The 21,520-nt window shown below is 32.4% G+C and overlaps 3 protein-coding genes across 3 annotated transcripts; 2 read left to right on the forward strand and 1 right to left on the reverse strand.

Moving 5' to 3' along the window:
* Window positions 1–426: 426 nt before the first annotated feature.
* LOC112018670 (uncharacterized) lies at window positions 427–1,026 on the forward strand. Its single transcript, XM_024051197.1, has one exon. It carries the CDS (start codon window positions 427–429, stop codon window positions 1,024–1,026), a length of 600 nt encoding a protein of 199 aa, XP_023906965.1.
* A 24-nt stretch (window positions 1,027–1,050) lies between these two features.
* LOC112018681 (uncharacterized) lies at window positions 1,051–3,748 on the forward strand. Its single transcript, XM_024051208.1, has 5 exons — window positions 1,051–1,525; window positions 1,615–2,210; window positions 2,295–2,441; window positions 2,862–3,105; window positions 3,183–3,748. The coding sequence occupies exons 1-5, from the start codon at window positions 1,051–1,053 to the stop codon at window positions 3,746–3,748; spliced, it is 2,028 nt and encodes a 675-aa protein (XP_023906976.1).
* A 4,578-nt stretch (window positions 3,749–8,326) lies between these two features.
* On the reverse strand, window positions 8,327–12,152 carry LOC112022427 (receptor kinase-like protein Xa21). The gene is made up of 3 exons (XM_024055022.2): window positions 9,224–12,152; window positions 8,697–9,095; window positions 8,327–8,606 (listed from the first exon to the last, which is right to left on the reverse strand). Exons 1-2 carry the CDS (start codon window positions 11,961–11,963, stop codon window positions 8,722–8,724), a joined length of 3,114 nt encoding a protein of 1,037 aa, XP_023910790.2. The 5' UTR covers window positions 11,964–12,152; the 3' UTR covers window positions 8,327–8,606; window positions 8,697–8,721.
* Between the last annotated feature and the right edge of the window lie 9,368 nt (window positions 12,153–21,520).

Below are 21,520 nucleotides of genomic sequence, written 5' to 3' on the forward strand. Positions count from 1 at the left end.
AAAAAACGATCAAAAAAAAAAAAAAAGAAAAGAAAAAATACTTTAAAAAAAAAAGTTACGGAAGCAAAAAAAAAAAAAAAAAAAAAAAAAAAAGTCATTACTGAAAAAAGAAAAAGAAAAAGGATAGACAATATGGTAGTCAATCATGAAAACTATTCATTACAATCACCTGGTATTGTTATTAAAGCTTGGAATTTTGGCCCACCTTCTTATGTATGTAACCATTGTGGTGCAGTGTTATGGTATGAAGAAAGAAGTGTAAAATCTAAAAGGCCTAGATTTCCAAAATTTTCTTTGTGCTGTATGGAGGGTAAGGTGAAGTTGCTTTTGCTTAAAAAAACACCTCCTCTTCTTAATGAGTTGTTAGATCCTCTTGGTGGACAACGATCTAAAAGATTTAGAACTCAAATAAGGAGTTATAACACAATGTTTGCAATGACATCCATTGATGGCAAGGTGGTTAATAGAGTTAATGATGGTAGAGGCCCTTACATTTTTAGACTTAATGGTCAAACCCATCATAGGATTGGAACACTTCTTCCTAATAACGGTGGGGACCCACAATTTGCACAGCTATATTTCTATGATACTAAAAATGAAGTCCAACATAGAATGAATGCCTTTAGTAGTGGTCTAGTTAATAAAGACCTTGATCCATCTATCATTGACGCATTGGTCCAAATGTTTGATGAGTCAAACAATTTGGTGAAGATATTTCGTATGTCTAGAGATCATTTCATAGAACGTGATATTCATCGTTTAAGATTACGTCTTATTGGCTCACAAACTATAGATGGAAGAGAGTACAATCTTCCTACATGTTCTAAAATTGCTGCAATCATTGTTGGCGATATTGGTGTTGATAATGCATATCGTGATATTATTGTGGAATTAAAAGAAGGGGGGTTACATAGGATCAATGAGTTGCATCCATCGTACATGGCATTGCAATATCCTCTTTTATTTCCATATGGTGAGGATGGCTTTAGGCTTGGCATTTTGTGCAGAAATATAGATCAGATCTGATCTGACACAAATGACTTCATTACTATGAGAGAGTATTATGCATTCAGATTGCAAAAGCGGGATGGTGAGGGACATACATTGATTTCTGGTGGTAGATTATTTCAGCAATTTGATGTAGATGCCTATACATGTATTGAGGCAATAAGACTTATGTGGGTGAAAAATAATCAAGAAAAGTTGAGGATTGATTTGAATAATGGACTGAAGGATGCGGTTATGAGAGGTGATACCACCCCTGCATCTGCTGGAAAAAGATTTGTCTTACCTTCAAGTTTCACAGGAAGTCCAAGGTATATGATCGAAAATTACCAAGATGCAATGGCGATCTATAGATGGGCTGGCTACCCAAATTTGTTTATTACCTGCACATGCAATGCAAAATGGGCAGAAATTGAGCTTTTCCTATCTAGGAAACCTGGGCAAAAAATTGAAGACCGACCTGATGTGGTTGCAAGAGTATTTAAGATACTTGATAAACTTTTAAACAATTTAAAGCATGGTCGACACTTTGGAAGAGTGATTCCTTATTCCTTTTGGTGTTCATAATTACTCTATATTAATATAATTAACTTGATATTTTGGTACCAGTTGTCTACACCATTGAATATCAAAAGAGAGGCCAACCTCATGCACACATACTGCTTTTTCTACATAATGATGTCAAACATCCTATAGCAGTAGAAATCGATAGGATAATCTCAGCAGAAACTCCAGATTTGAATAAGGAACCACTAGCTTATGATGCTGTCAAACAATACATGGTCCATGGTCCTTGTGGATCTATAAATTCAAGGGCAAGTTGTATGATTGAGAACAAATGTGTGAAGCACTTTCCTAAGAAATTTTGTTCTCAAACCACTGTTGATAATGATGGTTTCCCAATATATAGAAGAAGGAAGAATGGAATATATGTTGAGAGAAACGGAGTTAAACTCGATAATCGATATATAGTTCCTCACAATATTGACTTATTGGTGAAATTGCAACCTCACATAAATGTCGAGTGGTGTAATCATTTAAGGTCTATCAAATACTTATTCAAGTATATTACGAAGGGACCTGATCGTGCAACTTTGATTCTTGAAGAAAATTTATATGTTGGTGCTTCTACTGGAATGCAAAATATGATAGACACGGATGAAGTTAAGGGATACTTAAATTGTAGATATGTGTCTGCCATAGAGGCATGCTGGAGGATATTTGAGTTTGAAATCCACTATCGACAACCAACTGTTCAAAGACTTAGTTTCCATATCGAAAATCAATAGCCAGTTGTTTTTAAAGATACTGAGTATTTAGATTATGTTATTGATAGACCAGATATCAGAAAAAGTAAATTTATAGAGTGGATGAAAGCAAATGAATTGTATGAAGAAGAAAGGGAATTGACTTATTCTGAGCCTCCAACAAAATGGGTTTGGCATAAAAGAGACAAGGAATGGAGATTGCGGAAGTCTGGAAGATGTATAGGGCATATATACTATGCTCATCCTACAAGTGGAGAGCGTTTTTATTTACGGATGTTATTAAATGTTGTTAAAGAAGCTCGATCTTTTAAAGAAATAAGAACTATAAATAATGTAGTGTATTCAGATTTCAGATCAGCATGTTATGCACTTGGTTTTCTTGATGATGATAAAGAGTGTCATGCATCACATTGGGCTTCAGGAAAAAAACTTTGTGAGCTTTTCGTCACAATGTTGATTTTTTGTGAAGTTTCTAACCTCGATAAATTATGGATTTCGAATTAGCGGTTATTATCCGAGGACATTCTTCATCGCTAGAGAGTAGTTTTACGCTATGACAATCTACATCTTGATGACTTCCAATTGCAGAATTACGCACTTAGTGATATAGAACAAATTTTGATAAGAAGTGGAAGGTCTTTGCAAGAATTTGAAACAATGCCATATCCAAACACATTGCTTCTGGGACAATGTAATAATAGAATATTACAAGAAGAATTGGATTATGATAGAGATTCTTTGGTAGTGGAACATATTGAACTTTTTAATGGTCTTAATTTTGATCAAAGGTATATATATGATGCAGTAATTGATTCTGTTTTGAGAAATAAAGGTGACTTCTTATTTGTATATGGACATGGAGGAACAAGACTTATCTTTGGAAAACCTTTATATGTCGATTGTGTTCAGAAGGAAAGATTGTCATTGCAATTGCATCATCTAGAATTGCTGCATTATTGTTGCCAGGAGGAAGAACAACTCATTCGAGATTTCAAATACCAATAATTGTAACAAACAATTCAACTTGTGGAATTAAACAAGGTTCACAAATTGCAGAACTTATGACAAAAGCAAGTCTTATAATTTGGGATGAAGCTCCTATGACACACCAAAAATGTTTTGAATCTGTTGATCGTTCACTAAGAGATATTTTACATTTTACTGCCAGCAACAATGCAGACAAACCTTTTGGAGGAAAAACAGTTGTTCTTGGTGGTGATTTTAGACAAATATTACCGGTCATAGCTAAAGGACGAAGAGAACAAATACTTGAAGCATCAATTAACAATTCTTCATTATGGAACAATTGTAGAGTTTTCATTTTGACCAAAAATATGAGGTTGACAGAAAATCTAAGTGATATTGCTGCAAGAGAATTTGCTGAATGGATATTGAAAATTGGTGATGGTGAACTTAATAATAGTGAAAGTGAAGCATTGATTGAAATACCACGACTTACTAATTCAACCGGGTAGTCATCCTTTCAATGATATCGTGAATGCTACTTACCCTGACTTCCATACTAAATTCAATGATTTAAGTATTTAGAAGAAAGGGCAGTTTTAGCTCCAACAAATGAAGTTGTTGAAGACATAAATGATTACATGATTAACCTTATTAATGTTGATGAAGAAACATATCTTAGTGCAGATTCAATATGTAAAGCTTCAACCAACATTCTAGATCAAGATGTCATGTATCCAATAGAGCTTCTCAATTCATTGAAGTTCCCTGGTATTCCAAACCATAAACTCAGGTTGAAACTAGGATTGCCAATAATGCTACTTTGAAATTTAAACCAAAGTGCTGGACTTTGAAATGGTACCAGACTTTTAGTCACTCAGTTATCAAAATGGGTTTTGGAAGCTCAAATGATATCAAGATCTCATGTTGGAGATAAAGTATTCATTCCAAGAATAGTTCTTTCCCCTTCTGAATCTAAATGGCCTTTTGTACTAAAGAGAACACAGTTTCCGGTATCAGTTTGCTTTGCTACGACAATTGAATCTAGACAATTGATTGATAACATGGCTATTAATCTTTGATCACTTTGAAATTTTGTAAACATGAAAAATATATGAAGATAATGTAATCTAACAGTAGATTTGTCAACATTCACATCGAATTAAGAAATATAGAGTTGGGTTCGAGTTACACCTGATGTAACTCTAAAAAATGTTACACCACTTAATAATTTATTATTGATTTCATATTTTGAAAATCCAACTGTTGGATTACATGTTTTATATGGTCTTAACTTGCATGCCAATTTTCATGCCAATCAGATGTAATTTACCATTAAATTTATAAACTCATATTTTATACATTATTTTAAACTACTAAAACTTGAATCTAGACAATTGATTGATGACATGGCTATTAATCTTTGATCACTTTGAAATTTTGTAAGTATGAAAAATATATGAAGATAATGTAATCTAACTGTAGATTTGTCAAAATTCATATCGAATTAAGAAATATAGGGTTGGGTTCAATTTACACCTGACGTAACTCTAAAAAATGTTACACCACCCAATAACTTATTATTGAATTCATGTTTTGAAAATCCAACCGTTGGATTACATTTTCTATATGTTCTTAACTTGCATGCCAAATTTCATGTCAATCGGATGTAATTTACTTATTTAAAACTACAAAAACTTGAATTTAAACTATTGATTGATGATATAACTATTAATCTTTGATTACCTTGAAATTTTGTAAGCATGAAAAATATATTAAGATAATGTAATATCAGGGTAGATTTGTCAAAATTCACACTGAATTAAGAAATATAGAGTTGGGTTCAAGTTACACCTGACGTAACTCTAAAAAATGTTACACTACTCAATAACTTATTATTGAATTCATATTTTGAAAATCCAACTGTTGGATTACATGTTCTATATATTCCTAACATGCATGCCAATTTTCATGCTAATCGAATGTAATTTACCGTTTGATCTATAAACTCATATTTTATGCATTATTTTAATGAGAATAAATTTTTATTCACTTTTGAGAGAGAGAGAGAAAGTACAAAAAGCTGAAATTCTTGAATTTTAGGCTATCATTTTGAAGTTGAAAGTGCTATCATTTTTTTATGGGTACAATTATTTAGAAAATAAGGACAGACCTTTCTTATATAGGATATATATAAAAGGTTTTTTTTTTTAGACGTAAACAAAAGGTTCATCTAAAGAATACAAAGTGGTATATGTTTATACGTTTCTTTTTATTTTTCTTTGAATTTTAGAATAACTTTTATCTCAAAAAAAAATTAATATTTTAATGATTTTTTGCAAAGGTCAATGTGGCCCTTTCGAATAATTTAGTGTTAGTAAGGACATATTTTTAACCCACACAAAAAATAAACTTTTTGCAAGGGATTTTTATTGTCCCTCGGAAATAATTTGGAGGGAATATTTCCCTCCAAATTTTTTGACATTCTAATGATTATTTGTGAAGGTCGATCCTAGCCCTTGCAAATAATTTAGTATTAGTGACAGCTTTTTTTTTTTTTTGGTAGAAAAGGAAATATATTAGCTTTTTTTTACCGTCACAAATAATACACTTTTTGCAAGAGATTTTTAATTGTCCTTCGCAAATAATATGGAGGGAAAATTTCCCTCCAAAATATTAGTATTTGTGACGGCTATAACACATAATTGCGACAGCTTTTTTTGTTGGTCACAAATATTTCACATTTTACCAAGTATTTGCGAGAGCTTTATTTTGCCATTGCAAATAATATTTTTTGAGAGGGCTTTTTGGGTCCGTCAAAAATTCTTGGTTGCTAATAAGCGTTTTTTTTGTAGTGCTTGCAGATGTGATTTGCGTTGATATAACCAAATCAAACATCCATCCCTTTAAAAAAAAAAAACATCCATCTATTATTTGAGCTATAACTTTGAAGAAAAATATATTAATGAGAATGGGAAGCAAGTGGAAAATTCTACTTATTATTGGCTGAAATACTAAAACTGCAAATGAAATTACATACTTAACTTTCCAAGCATAATACTCAGGTTCATAGAATCCGGATATAAGACAAGGTATAAGAAACAAATAGAACACTTCTTGTTCAATAAACCAATAGCATGCTTATCTAGTATGCAATTGAAGATGGAGTACGTTCATGTGTCCACTGAGAATAGGTATTTCTATCGGCATTTTAATTTCCTACTACTATGTTTTGGAAGAATCGGTTTGAGAGGAACATGGCACATTCTCATCAACACTACGTTAGAGTTTATGTGAATAACAATCTATTTTAATCTACGAAAAAACTTTGGCTACAAACTTTATTGTAGCATTAGGCTTCAAACTACTTTAAGAAGCTGAAATGTGTACTTTGCACATGACTCACTTGTTTGTTGGCTAAGCATGGTTAAGAGCATTTTTAGCAATCTCTTTAAATTTCTATCTTGTTTGGAGAATGAATAGTGACTTTTTTCTTTTACTTACTTTTTCAAATACATTTTTTAACAGACTCTCTATCTTTTTCTCTATCCCATTAAAATATTATTTCTTTATTCTTTTTTAACATTTCTTCATTCATTCCTAATGTATATATTTTACAAATTCCAAACAACATTAACAATTTTACATGTTTTTTTAATGAGAAGTGTTGCGTCTATAACATTTTTTTGCAATATTTTCACAACAAAATCTTATGTGGTAAGTTGTTACCAGTTCTAATTTGAAGCCACCACTTAAATTATTTTTTTACACACCAATATCAACTAATAACAATCTGTCACTTAAAATTTATTGTGAAAATATAGTGTAACACTTCTCAATTTTAAATTCTTATTCTTTGTATTATTTTTCCTTTCTTTCTTTATTATTATTTTTTTTTCATCCATATTTTTTTTTTCTCTTGTTTTTCTCCTCCACACATGTACACCTACCCTTATCTCTATCTTCACTTTTGCTTTACTTTTTGTTTTTCAAGTTCTTGATCTCCAGAACATATCTCTCTCTCTCTCTCTCTCTCTCTCTCATACACACATAGATCACTGGTAGAGAACAAAGACTAGAGAGAGTTGGCCTTTTAAATCCACGGTCATGCATGCCGCTCCTCCTCCTCCCCACTTCTAGGAACATGCAGCTTAATTAGCATATGGGTCAGATTGGCGTTCTATTTTTTTTATTTTTTTATTTTTTTGTTTTTGTTTGATCAGTTTTATTTTATATGAAAGATTGTATTTTCTCTTTGTTTTGATTGTGTCTCCCTCTTGAGTTTAGAGACGACTGAGAGAGAAAAAAAATTTGGGATGAGTTTGTAGCAGTTGTAAATATTAAGTAAAACTGAATATTTTAATTGATTGGTTGAATTTTTTATTCTCATAAATTGTTTTGCTAATAAACTGTATGTCATCAGACCAAGAGAGCCATTGTTCATTAGCAAACAATTTTTTGCTCATGAACAGTGATTTAGAGAGACTGTTAGAGTAATCTTTTGTGGGTGTACTCTCCAAATTTTGGGTTTATAGAGCTTTTAGGAGATGCTCTAAGTGAGTTGTGTGCATTGCGCTTGAAAAGTACCCATAATAACTTCTGAGAATGGTTTGTAGTCTAAAGCTCTAACCAAGTTTATAGCCAAATTTGTCCTTAATCTAATACATTGTTTGGCATACCTGATTACAGGATCATATACAAACTCATCTTACTCGACATGCAGAAACTTGGACCTTATGGAGCTTCTTAGAAAAGTCGTGTATAAAATAGATTGTCTTTAATTTAATGGTTCTCAACCATGATTAGGTCACTCCAAATATTGCAATTTCGTCTTATCACTAGCAGAATAGAATTAACTCCTTAACAGATTTGACTAGCCAACATGATCTTGGAAGAACATGAATGGAAACTATTACTCCTTATTCTATCTTGGCAAGCATTGTTATCACGTGATTACTTTTGTTCTTGAAAATTGGGTAACCATAGCATGGATATATGTGATTTGCATTAATATAAACAAATCATCCTTCCTTTTATTATTTAACCTCGACCATTGAAGAAAAACGTATTGACGAGGAATTGGTAGCAAGTGGGAAATACATCTTATTATTTGCTTGAATATATTACAACTACAAATTAAATTAAATAGTTAATTTTCAAAGCATAATATCAATAGAATTAAACATAGATACAAGTTTGAGGGAAATTATTTTGAGTTACTCACAAACGTACAAAACACAAATATAAGACAAGGTATAAGAAACATGCAGAACACTCCTTATGCAATAAACCATGACCATGCTTATCTAGTATGCCAGAAGAATCTCTCCATCCATTGTAAAATTTTGAAGGATCGTAGACTTTATGGGCCTGCGATACAACATTAAGAGGAAAATAGCAAAGTAAGTAAATTATTTAATTAACACCAACATTAAGAGGGTGAAAAGTATGATTTTTGACCTTCCATGTAGTCAAACATGTTGCATTAACTCCTAGAGCCAAGAAGAATGTCCCTGACCAAATGCAGCTCAGAAATGGCCTTGCCAATGTCCCATCGTTCTTGTGGCAAATCCATAGAGCATGCTACTCCGACCTTGACCATGGATATCAAACACTCCTCTTTTCTATTTGTAGGGCTAAAATTATGATTATCAATCACTTCATCAACATTATTTAAAAGCTTTGAGTCAACAATCTCCGTTACACAATTAGGCAAGGCCTTGCTAGCATAATGGTGAAGGTTAAAGCTTCCCTCAAACATGTGATCTGTGGGCCTTTTTCCTGTTATCATCTCTAACAATAGGATTCCATAGCTGTAGACATCCCCTTTGGTTGACACCTCACTTCCTAGACCGTACTCTGTCATTCAGGATATTTGACATAAATAATACATTCACATGACAATTAGGGATCTAAAAATGAATGTATTCATGGTTAATGTGGGAAAGCATATATTAACAATTAAAAGACCAGTAAATTTTTGTTACCTGGAGGAGTGTACCCAATTGTTCCCCTTATTCCAATTGAGCTGCTTTGTTTTGGAATTGTAAGTTCTGAAAGAAATTTTGCAAGCCCAAAATCTCCAACATGAGCTGTCATATCATAATCGAAAAGAATGTTACTTGGCTTTAGATCACAGTGAACAACTGGCACTAGGCAATGGTGGTGTAGGTAATCGAGCGCACATGCAACATCAATGGCAATGATTGTTCTTTGAAGAAGGTTCAAATTTTGTATCTCTACTTGCTTGGTATCTGTTTCCAAATCCATATGTAACCATTTTTCTAGACTTCCATTTGGCATGAACTCATAAACTAGAGCCTTAAAATCATTTCCCTGAAAATCCACACTTGAGCAGGAGGTTATTATCTTCACAAGATTCCGGTGACGAATATTTTTCAAGGCGTCACACTCAGAGGTGAAGCTTCTTAAAGCTCCTTGACGTTGAAGATTTAGTACCTTGACTGCAACAATTGACCCATCTTCACCAAGGATACCTTTATACACTGAACCAAAACTACCCACACCAATCAAATTTGTTAATGAGAACCCATCTGTTGCTTTGAGAAGCATTTGGTAAGACACTTTCAAAAGCGACTTTCTCAAGGTAGATCCTGAAGACTCATCTTTTCTTATATTTTTGTGCCAATAAAATAAGAAAAAAGACACTATGGCAACTACAAGGAGCACACATGCCACTGAGATTTCAATTATGAGTGCGAGGGACCACTTCTCTTTTTTAGTTAAGCAGCTGGGCAACATGAGTTCTGATATGCCCCCACAAAGCTTGTTGTTTCCAACAACAGATATTGTGCTAGCATTTGCGAACACTCCTTTTGTTGGAACCTCTCCCTGGAAATCATTAAAGGATAAATTCAAATTCTTGAGGGAGAGTTTCTCCAAGAAATTTGGAATTTGACTAGAGAAGTTGTTTCGAGAAAAATCCATGACTTGAATACCTCTCAAAGTACTCAGTGATGTTGGAATTTCTCCATGAAATAAATTACCCTCCACATAAAGGTACTCGAGGCTTGTGCAAAAGCCTAGGCTACTTGGAATTTTACCAGACAACTTGTTCTTAGATAAGTTCAACACCTTTAAATGGACTAGGTTACCGACTTCTGATGGTAGTGATCCTACGAAAAAGTTTTGTGCTAAACTAAGTGAAATTGACAGCATGGAAATTGCAAAGAGTTGCTTTGGAATGGTGCCAGTGAGATTGTTTTGAGAAAGATCTAGCAACAACAAATTTTGGCAATTTTCTATACTTGGTGGGATAGTTCCTTGCAATATGTTATTATCTAAGAACAACTCAGATAACAATGATAAGTTTCCAAGGGTAATTGGTAACCTTCCTGAGAGTTTGTTGTTAGATAAATGTAATCGTTGTAACTTTTTAAGATTGCTAAAATCATCTGGGATTGTCCCAGTAAATTTGTTATCATTCATAAATAAGATTGTCAAGTTAACCAAATTACCCATCCCTAAAGGGATCTCTCCAAAAATAAGATTGTGGCCAATCGCAAAATAGGTAAGCTGGGTTGAAAGATTACCAAAAACATTAGGCAACTTACCTTCGAATTGATTCACCTCAAGACTTATTCTCAGTAAACTGCTACAATTGAGTAGAGATTGCAAGAAATTCATTTCATCATCATCTCCACTTCCGAAATTATTTTCATCAATTACGAATTCCACCAAATGGTGTAACCGTCCAAAATTGTTTGAAAATTTTCCCATAAAATTGTTTGCGTAAACTGCGAAATATTGTAGCTCTGAAGCATTAGATAATGAGACTGGTAGAGATCCGGTAAATTGGTTTTCATAGATTTGAAACCACTGGAGATATGGAAGGGTGAGGAATAAGTTTGTAGGAAGACTTCCACTAAGCTCATTTCCAAACATTGTTAAAAAAGTAAGAGACGAAAGATTATATAAAGATGGAGGGATCAAACCAGAGAGTGTATTGTAACCCAGTGTAAGCATTTCTAAGCTTCTTGATTGACCCAATGCATCTGGAATGTGTCCTCCAAAGGCATTACCGGCTGCAGAAAAAACTTGGAGAGAGCTTAAGTTTCCAATGAAAGGTGGGATTCCTCCTGTGAGATTGTTGTTGCGAACAATAAGAATCTCTATCTTTGACAAAGAAGCAAGCTCCTTTGGGATTGACCCTGAGAGGTTATTTTTACCAATTGCAAGATATTTGAGTTTGGAGCAATGGGAAACGTTTGCAGGAATTTTCCCTTGGAAGGAGTTAATAGACAGGCCCAATCGTTGCAACCTGAGTAGACGACCAACTTCATCTACGATTTGGCCTCCAATGGTGTTGTTGTAGAGCTCGATTACCATAATGAAGCTGAGGTTTCCTATGAATGGAGACAAGGAACCCACCAAACCTCTGGAACTCAGATTTAATACAGTGACTCTTCTATGCTTGTGGCCGCACGTAACACCTTCCCACTCGCAGAAATGGAGGGAATCATTCCACGAGCTCAAAATGTTTTCAGGATCATGTGTTATCTGCTTTTTGAAGGCCAACAAAGCTTGATGATCCGTCTCATTCCCACCAAAATAACTGAAGGTGGAAGTACTACTACCAGCAAAAATAGTAGGAATTTTTACATGCAGGAGTGCAATGAACAAGAGAAGGATGGCGTGGAAGTGAATTGGACACAATAGTCTGAGACTCATTGCTGCATGTGAAAATCCACTTCCTTGCTTTTTCATTTCCGATGTGCAAAATTTGGGTTCGCTTAATAAAATAGGGCGTCTATATAGTGGAAATATGAGTGCACCAGGGTCTTGACGATGACAAAATAGGCGTCGCTTCTACAGAGGCCTAGACATTTTTCTGTTGGTATGATTGATGCCTTACTTGAGCTTGACAAAATAAGGTGCGAGTCTATTTGGCGCAAATGCAGGAGCACCAGGGTTTCATTGATGATGACAAAATAGGTCTCTATTAGTATTTATGCCGCCGTACTACAAGCCCCACCCGTTTGACGTAGCTAAATTCAATTAATTGCAGATGTCCTTCCCAGGTAAGCTGTCATGTCATTTTTTCATGGTATTTTGTTTTAAACTACTATGTTTTAACATAATTTTCTGATGAATACATCAAATAAATTGTTTTCCTAGTTGAAGCATGATCATTTGTTTACTTTTGCATGAAATATTTGATAATAAATTTTTCTTATATTTGTGGCCACACACAGGAAGCAATTACTGTGTGTTTTACCCCAAAAAAAAAAAAAAAAAAAATACTGTGTGTTTTTCACCAAAAAAAACAAAAAATTACTGTGTGTGTTTAAAAAATTATTCTAAGAAAAAAGATTGTGAGTGTAAAATTCTACCCTGGTCTACGTAGTCACAGGTTAGACCCTTTTGACTGGGTACTCTAGGTGAGCTAATGAGTTGAGCTTGAGTGAGTGTAAAATTCTTATGTGTGTGTTTAAAAAATTATTCTTAAAATAAATAAAATTAACCGTAGGTAATCTTAGATCACCTTTATGATTTGCAAGGTAAGAGGCATCAATTCATCTAACATTTTCTATCTAAAATCTTACTTTTCTGTTTTACATGGCGACCTCTCAAAAACTCTCATATTAGATTATGGATTATACACTATTTTATTTATATAATTTTTTTTTTCACCTTTTTATTAGCTAAGTATAATTTTTTTTTTCACCTTTTTATTATCTCTTAGCTACCCATTTAACCTTTCTAAACACACACACGCACACTCTTTCTCTCTACCCATTCCTCTAAACACACACTTTCTCTCTCCACCCATTTCTAAACACACTTAGATCGCCTCTCTCCACTTAAGCCTCCATGGGCATGAGCTGGAGCCTCCTTTGCTCATATTGCCTCTCCCTCTCCTTCATGGTCAGATGACCTCTCCCTATGTTTAAACCCTAAGTTGCCACAAGCATCCATCTCTGTCACAAGCATAGAGACTTGTTCAAATCAACCCACAACACCGATCTCTACCACAAGCACCGAGACCTGTTCTAATCGACCCCCGACCCACAACCACGAATTTGCAACAATGCTTTTTTTGTCTTTGTTGGTGTGTCCGTGTGTGGGAGTGTTTGATTTCCCATTGATTTTGTGGTCGGACTATTATGTATTGTAAAATGTAATGTTGTGGTGATGGTGGTTGGGAGGTGGGTGGACGGATTGATTGGTTGTAGAGATAGAGAGTGAGATGGAGAAGAAGAGAGAGAGCGTGGAGGTATAATGATGAGAGAAAAATTAATAAAATATTTACACAACAATAGACAAGCTGATGCGGTTTAATTTTAGGAGAAATTGTGTAAATTTTACATCTTTTTCTATTATGCACCCACTTATGTGAGTGCTCTAAATCAATTAAAAGAAACGCAATTTTTTTCTTGACTGCATTGCCATTAGGAAAAAACAATAGAAGTTACGAAGTGTCAAACTACTTACATTCAGAAAGTAAATTGCGTGCATTTGAAATGCAAAGGATCAACCAACGCCCATAATAAAGTATATAATAGCTTTTAAGTCTGCTGGTGCTAGAAATTTTACTGAAAGGTTTGCATATTTGGATATGATGAGATTCAGGCATTCGGCCACCCTTTTCAAACAATTCAGGTATATTTGGATATTCAAGGTTTTTAAGGTCGGACTGAGGTTCAACCAAGGTTGAACTGTGATGAAGTTAAAATTAATTTAACATTAATTAAAATACAAATAAAAGTATTAAATGTGTAAAAATATAAAAATTTACCTAAAAAAATCTAAAGCAATTTAAATAACTTTCAAATGAATTTTCATTATTTTTATAAAGTGAATAGAATTAATAAAATATAAACAAGCTTTACAAAATTTTGTTTACAGTAATCTTTCAATTAAAAGGCATTTTAATTAAAAATAAAATCATTTTTATCATAAATTTACAAATTTCACAATCACATGTAATGATGTAAAAGCATAATTGAACACAAAATTTTTTTAGCAAATACTATTAAGTAAATAGTGATAAAATAAAATGAAAAACTATTAATCTTGTAAAACAAAAATAAATAAAATATGAATTCAATGGGAGACATTAGGAAGTCAGCAAGTGTAGTGGTTAATGTAACATTGATCTTAAATGCGTGGGAAGTCTATAAAATTGTATATATGAAAACACGTATTTAAAATACTCATAATGTAAAAAAATATATTTGATATTATATTTTTAATGTGTTTTTAAGAAGAAAAAAAAAATGTTTATGTGCTATCAAAACTTCTCATATATTTCTTTTTTAAGTGTGAATTTTGAAAATCTAACCGTTGAATTTCATGTTTCTTATGTTTTTAACATGTGTATCAAATTTTATTCCAATTCGATATTATTTACTATTTGATCAATTAACTTATTTTTTATATACAACTTTAGATCACAAAAACTTGAAATTATAACATTTATTTAATGAAATAGCATTTTTTTTTTTTTTGAGAAGAAACGATGACATAGCAATTGATCTTTAATCTTCTTGAAATTTTGTAAGCATTAAGGATGTAATAAGAACATGCAATCTAATGATTAGATTTTCAAAAGTTTCACTAAATATAAAAATATATGATAAATTTATAGAGTTTCTTTCTAAACTAATTTAAAGGAAAACTTTGTTCTTTTAAAAAATAAAAAAAAAATTTCTCAACTATTTGCAATTTACCATGTAATTAAGTGGTGAGCAGACATGTTGGGTGTCTCTAGACTTTTTCTTTAAAAACTACTCCTAATAAAAGTTGTTTGGCCCAAAAAGAAAAATTGAATTAAATGAGTGACAGTCTTGACAGCACCGACTACCCTTGCCCATTAATTATACGGTAGCGTGGTTGTTGGTTAAGAGGAACTGTAACCAAATAGCCACCACTTGCCATATGTAGTTAATTCCTGAAATTTAATCTTCAACCACTTCATGTCCCACACTCTTGTCTTCTCAAAGATGCCATTCTATATGGGCTACGTTATTACGAATAATACAGCTAACCTTCCAATTGCCTTAATCAGTATAAATATATAAGGGTGTGGCTTGTGTCAGTGGAACCGGACACGTTAGATTGTGGACACGTGTCCGAATCCAGATGGGTCTAGTGGAAACTTCCACTGGACACAAGTTCTTCCCAATATATAATGTTAATCACAGTTTTGTTTTATAAATATTAATCTTGGCCTTATTATTTTTCTTTTTGATGAATCTTCATGGAACCTAATCCAACAATCAGGATCTCCCGATCCTGATTTTGCTTTTTTGTTTTTAATAAATATACTGCTCAAGGAAATGTGATGTCAAATTTTAAGGAACCTAATCCTTGTTATTGAGGGAAGTGGGCTTATGGAGAAAATTTAATAACACAACCGAATCTCATAGCAAATCATGGAACCGAATCTTTTCTTTTTAATAAGATGTCCCATCAAACTCTAGACTTAGAGTTTCAGTCTTCTTTCAAAGTTTCACATGGGATTCTTTCTGGAAATTTTACCGAAAGGTTTGAAGATTTGGATGTGTGTTGCTTTAGACAAATCAATAGCCATCTGTAGTTAATTCAGACATTTACTATTCAACCAGTTCATGCCCCACTTGTATTTTTTACTGGAGTACATAATAACTTTAAAGTCTACTGGTGCCTGAAATTTTACTGAAAGGTTTGAAGATTTGGATGTGCGTTTAGATTCAGCATTCAGTAACTCTTGCAATCACCAGTCGAGGTCAACAATTATGAAATTACAGACCAAGACCATTTCAAAAAGAAAATTATAATCACCAGTCGGGGTCAACAATAAATGAGTGCCAATCTGCCAGCACTGACTACCCTTTTCGTTAATTGATGAGAGTTGCTACTAGTTACTGTAGTCTAGAACGGTTGATGAGGGCCCTGTAAACTTAAGGTGGACAAACCAGTAGCCATCTGTAGTTAATTTCCATATTTAATCATCAACCACTACATGCCCCACTTGTATTTTTTGGGGTGAGGTAGTGTGTTATACTTAGCATATTAGTTTCATTTTCTAGGGAGTTCAACTTAGAGTTGATAATAATATAATCTAATCCCCCTCAAATCTTGTATTGAAACCATGATCCTTCTTGTATTGAAGTGGAGGTGTAGGTGACTAGAAAGTAGATAATGGTATGAAAGTTAGTAGAACATATAATAATAATATTATTATTATTAACTGTCTACTGTTTGATTCAGATTTCATAGAGAATAAAGATGTAATTATATGTGATTTTGTTTTTCTTTTCAAGTTTGGACATATTAGAGCTTCATGGTTTGTTTCATTTTTACCCTATGTTTAGATAGAAAGAAATAATTGAAAATGAGTGAAGATCATAGAACTTATCACCCTAAACATATGGATGGAAGAAGTTCTTCACAGAATGCCCAAACAAGACGAAATAATTTATTAGCATAAGATTGATCACCTTGACAACCGGGATTTGGAATTTTTTTGAAGGATTCTTATTAAGCAGCTCTCTTACATTTTAATTGAAAGATGACATTGCAAATTTTATTCGACGAGTTCCGAATTTTGAAGAACATTTATTTATTTATAAAAATTAAAAGACATGGATGTTGTTTTTATTCATTGCTTTTAATAAATAAATTAATTGGGGCAGTGAAGAAAGGTCAGATTGTGAGAGTGAAAAGGAAGAAATAACTCAATGGTATTAGTGTTAAGTATAACTGGGTTTTTTTCTACTTACCCAAAAATATATATATATATATATTAAAAAAATAAAAAGTTTTTCTATATGGCTAATCTAGCTTTGCCATGGAGTCAATTTAATGCTAGTAGATTGGTTTTGTTTCAAACTTCTTTTATATTTTAGAAGACTTATTAACAGGTCTTCTGAAGTATAAAAGAAGTTTGTGCCCCATGATAAAGAGAGTGGTTGAGTAGTAACATCTTGCATGTGGCCATTTGACTTGGAATATTTTTGGCATTCTTAGGAAATTTCTCTTGTCATTTCCCACAAAAAAGAGAGTTGAATTATAAAAAATTGAACTCAGCGATATGAATGTGCGACCTAGACAATATTTATATCTTAGCTTTGCCTGCACCCCCTTCTTTGGAAAAGGCGCTCCCAATATGTTTGGAGCCTTTGCTCCAACTACTAATAGTAATAGTAACGTGACATTAGCTTTTTCTTTTGTTTCTAGTGGATAGAGCCCAAAGCTCTCCCTTTGAATTTGACTTATTGTTACTGTTACTGTTATCAACGAAATTATTAATATGTTAATTTCCACCAAATCTCAAGGGAAAGTGTCTTTCTTTTGAACTTTTGGGGTGGAGTAACATTCCCCAAAAGTTTTTGTAATTTACCCTATTAATTTTCTATATTCTTCCAATTTTTCTATTCCCTTTTCAAACACACAAAAGTAAAACGATTATCTTTTCTTTCCTTTTATTTTTCTATTCTTCGTATATTTATCATCCATCAATTACTGCAAATTTTACACAAACCAAAAATATGACATATTATAATATGATTTTTCCTCAAATCAGGTCAACAACAAACGTCATTCATTACTATGTTTTAATTTTTCATTGATTTATTATTTAGTTATAGCATCAAAATTATAGTAGATGAATATGTAAAGTTAAAATTGTCTAAGATAAATTTGTAAAGCCAATATATTTATATATTTAATATTGTCAACAAAATTAAAGGTGAAAAATAAATAAGAAAAAGAATAATAATGTGGCTGATGAGTTGGTTCAACAGGAGTGTAGCAACACAATAAATATGTTTTAGCTTCTAGCTAGTCTTGTTCTTGTGCCATTGATATTGATCGTGAAGTTAACTTTTGAGGCTGAATTGCAATTATTCTTGGTAGGTAACTAATTAGTCATTTTTTTTTCCCTAATGAGACAAAGACCTAGACTTTTTTCGTGGGTATTTGGGTGATGACTAACTTTGTGACCACATACAAGATAACATTAAATGTATGTCTTGATTTTTTGCAAGCCTGACTTTGGTGGTTTGATTTTTTGCATGCCTATCATGACTTATTTGCATGCAATTTAATAGAGTCGTTGACTTGTTCTTCACTTCCTCATTAATATGGCCAAAGAGTTAGCTACAGAGCATTCAATGCGGTGATAGCAGCTTTTCCTTATATATTTCTCAGTTCCCATCTGTCCTGTATGTTCACAGTGTATATCCTTATCAATAGAACTCCCTGGTACATTATCCCAGATGACAGGACACACACATCTTAATCTTTGCTTCGTTTAGCCGAGGGGATATTCCTCCTCGGACCACCTCCTTCAGCCTTTACAGTCATAACTTGCTTGTGAAACTCACAGCCTTATGTCTTCCTTACTACTGATCCATCCTCAGATCGTTGAGCCTCCTCGGACAAGGCCCAAAGCCCAATATATATTTGGACCTCTTGTCCCTACATATAATTTATGTCGTACCAAAATGAAAGCAATTCAATTTTTATCAAAAATTCAAAAGGTACGTTAGCGAAAATATTCTTTATTTAGTATATTTATTTATAACATTTTGTGTATCATTAAAAAGTATACAGAGTTTGAAAATTATTCTTTTAGTTTTAAACAAACTTTTTTAAACCTAATTTTTTCTACACTACAATCCAAAACACCGAAAAACATACCTAAAAAATTTAATAAAACTCAACAAAATTACAATTTCAAAATAAAAAAGAAAGAGAAAAATAGAACTCACATCAAAGTCAAACTTCTACTCCCAAATATGTAAACATATAAACAGGCTGGCTCAATGTATTATGAGGCCTAATGTGGAAAATTTTAGTGGGCTTCTTAAATTCTAAATATTAATTAAATACTATTATTTGACTTTTTATGTTATATACATTTTAATTTTTTGTCTTAAAATTGCTCTTGTTTTCTAAGGTGTAAAATTGCTAATTAAGTTTTTGTATTTACAATTTATTTACATCTCTTTCACAAGTTGTTCGGCACACTCATAATAATTTTTTTGGTGAAATAGTTTATAGTTTCAATTGAGTTGGATTTCTATTGGCCTAATATTTTGGGGGCCATCTTGGAGGTGAGGGGAAAAATTGCAAAACACACCTCTATTTTTTCTTTTTCTTTTTTTTTAAAAAAATTATCATTTTAAAATATTTAGACATTTTATGCAATTTTGGGGGCCTTTTTCTTATGAAATTAGGGGCCTTAAAACCCTTAGATTTTTTTTTTTTTTTACACAAGCGAAGCCTTAAGCCTAGGCCTTGAGTCGGCCCTATATAAGAAATGTGATGTGATCAAGCTAAATATCCATTGCATAATCAACTTCAAATTTATAATAGGGCTTTGAATTCATGGAAGAGCAACAGGTGGTCGATCCCAAGCAAAAGTGATGGTTTTAGCTTTATAAATGATGATTATAATCTAATCCAAGAGTATAATTCCAAAGAGGAAAAAAGTAGATGAACTTTTTTGAAAAAACGAAGAAGAAGTATTGTGTAAATATGTTGTCACAGAAGCTACAATAAAACAAACATATTGTTTTTTGAATGGAAAAAGAAACTAAACACGTTAGCTTTTGAAGAAAAAACTTGAATCCATGAGAGGTCCCTTGAATCCACAAGATGATAGGGTTTTGAAATCCATTAGGGAGAAATAGACAAAATCTGTATTTTATAAATCTAAAAAATCGAATTGCCCTAACGGCTACAATATGTTTAAATAGTAAAAGAAATCCTAGGGCAGCTATGAAAACGTCAAGAAACCCTAATCCACACTAATCATGTAATTAGGTGGCAAAATAGTGATTTTTGCCAAAAATAGCAAAATTTAGATAATTGTGGAAACAGAAAATACTGTTTCTAAGAGACGTCCCAAAACAGACAGGGCCTTATTCTGACTTTTAAATTAAAAGTTATTAAGGAAAAACAAATATTACTATAAATAGCAGGGAAAAAAAAAACTATTTTTAGAGCCTTAACAAAGGAATTTGCCTAAATTTCATGCAATTTTTCAACATTGTCAAATGCCGTTTTACATGAGTCTGGATCAAAATGTCATTTCCCTTCAACCTACCAAATTTCATGCAACTCCGACATTGTCACCCCAATGGCCTCTACTGACACCCCTTTTTGATTTTGCATTATGACTTCTGGCGTCTCTACTACTCCAAGAAGGCATGTGTTGTCTGTTCTGCATTAAAATATTGTCATAATCTAATTCAAAATGTGAATACTTAATAGATACGTAAATAATTTCAAACACAAAATTGAATCTATTTTCTTAAAAATCTCAAAAAATACACTAATGAGATAAGGAAGATGAAGAGCAATATAAAATATTCGTAAATGCTTAAAACAATTACTTATGCATCTAGGAACGTCATATAGCAAGGACATAACAATTTGTTGCTAATTTGTTAAATAAAACATTTACAAATAATGAAAGGAAACTATACAAAGACAATCTTCTTCAACTGCTCAAATTGTTCTTCATTATGTTGTCCAAACTATTTTGTTGTTTTTTCCAAATAAACTAAAGCCTGAAAAGAATACAAAATATGACATATTATAATATAATTTTTCCCCAAATCAAGTCAATAACAAATGTCATTCATCACTATGTTTTAATTTTTCATTGATTTATTATTTAGTTATAGCATCAAAATTATAGTGGATGAATATGTAAAGTTAAAATCGCCAAAGATAAATTTGTAAAGCCAATATATTTATATATTTAATATTTTCAATAAAATTAAAGGTGAAAAATAAATAAGAAAAAGAATAATGACGTGGCGGATGAGTTGGTTCAACAAGAGTGTAGCAACAATAAATACTACGTTTTAACTTCTAGATATATGTAGCTCATTCTAATGTTGTCACGGAAGCTAAATGAAAACAAACACATTTTCAAAATGAAAAGAAACTAAATACATTAGTTTCTTAATGAAAATCTCGAATCTATGAGGGGTTCCCTAAATTCACAAGGTGATAAGTTTATGGAATCTACCAAAGAGAAGCAATAGGCAAAGGTCTGGATTTTGGGCAACTAGAAAAATGCCTAAAAAACCCTAATTCATGTGTTATCATGTAATTAAGTGGTAAAATAGTAATTTTATCAAAAATAGAAAATTTGAGATAATTGTGGAAATTGAAACTAGTATCTCTAAGAGACGTCTCAAAATAGACAAGACCTTATTCTGACTTTTAAATTAAAAGTTATTAAGGAAAACAAATATTACTAAAAAAGATAAAATCACTATTTTTGGGCCGTAACAGAGGAATTTGCTAAAATTAGGGTG

Source organism: Quercus suber, unplaced genomic scaffold, assembly GCF_002906115.3.
Source record: "Quercus suber isolate HL8 unplaced genomic scaffold, Cork oak 2.0 scaffold_539, whole genome shotgun sequence".
Classification (NCBI taxonomy): Eukaryota; Viridiplantae; Streptophyta; class Magnoliopsida; order Fagales; family Fagaceae; genus Quercus; species Quercus suber.

Bases quoted from the DNA above. Each gene is read 5' to 3' on its own strand.
- LOC112018670 (XM_024051197.1), top strand. From the start codon at position 427: ATGTTTGCAATGACATCCATTGATGGCAAGGTGGTTAATAGAGTTAAT.
- LOC112018681 (XM_024051208.1), top strand. From the start codon at position 1,051: ATGAGAGAGTATTATGCATTCAGATTGCAAAAGCGGGATGGTGAGGGA. The intron at 1,526-1,614 runs GTCGACACTTTG...TTTTGGTACCAG, and splicing joins TTTAAACAATTTAAAGCATG to TTGTCTACACCATTGAATAT. The intron at 2,442-2,861 runs GTTTGGCATAAA...TTCCAATTGCAG, and splicing joins CTGAGCCTCCAACAAAATGG to AATTACGCACTTAGTGATAT.
- LOC112022427 (XM_024055022.2), bottom strand. From the start codon at position 11,963: ATGAAAAAGCAAGGAAGTGGATTTTCACATGCAGCAATGAGTCTCAGA. The intron at 9,096-9,223 runs GTAACAAAAATT...CCTGAATGACAG, and splicing joins AATTGGGTACACTCCTCCAG to AGTACGGTCTAGGAAGTGAG.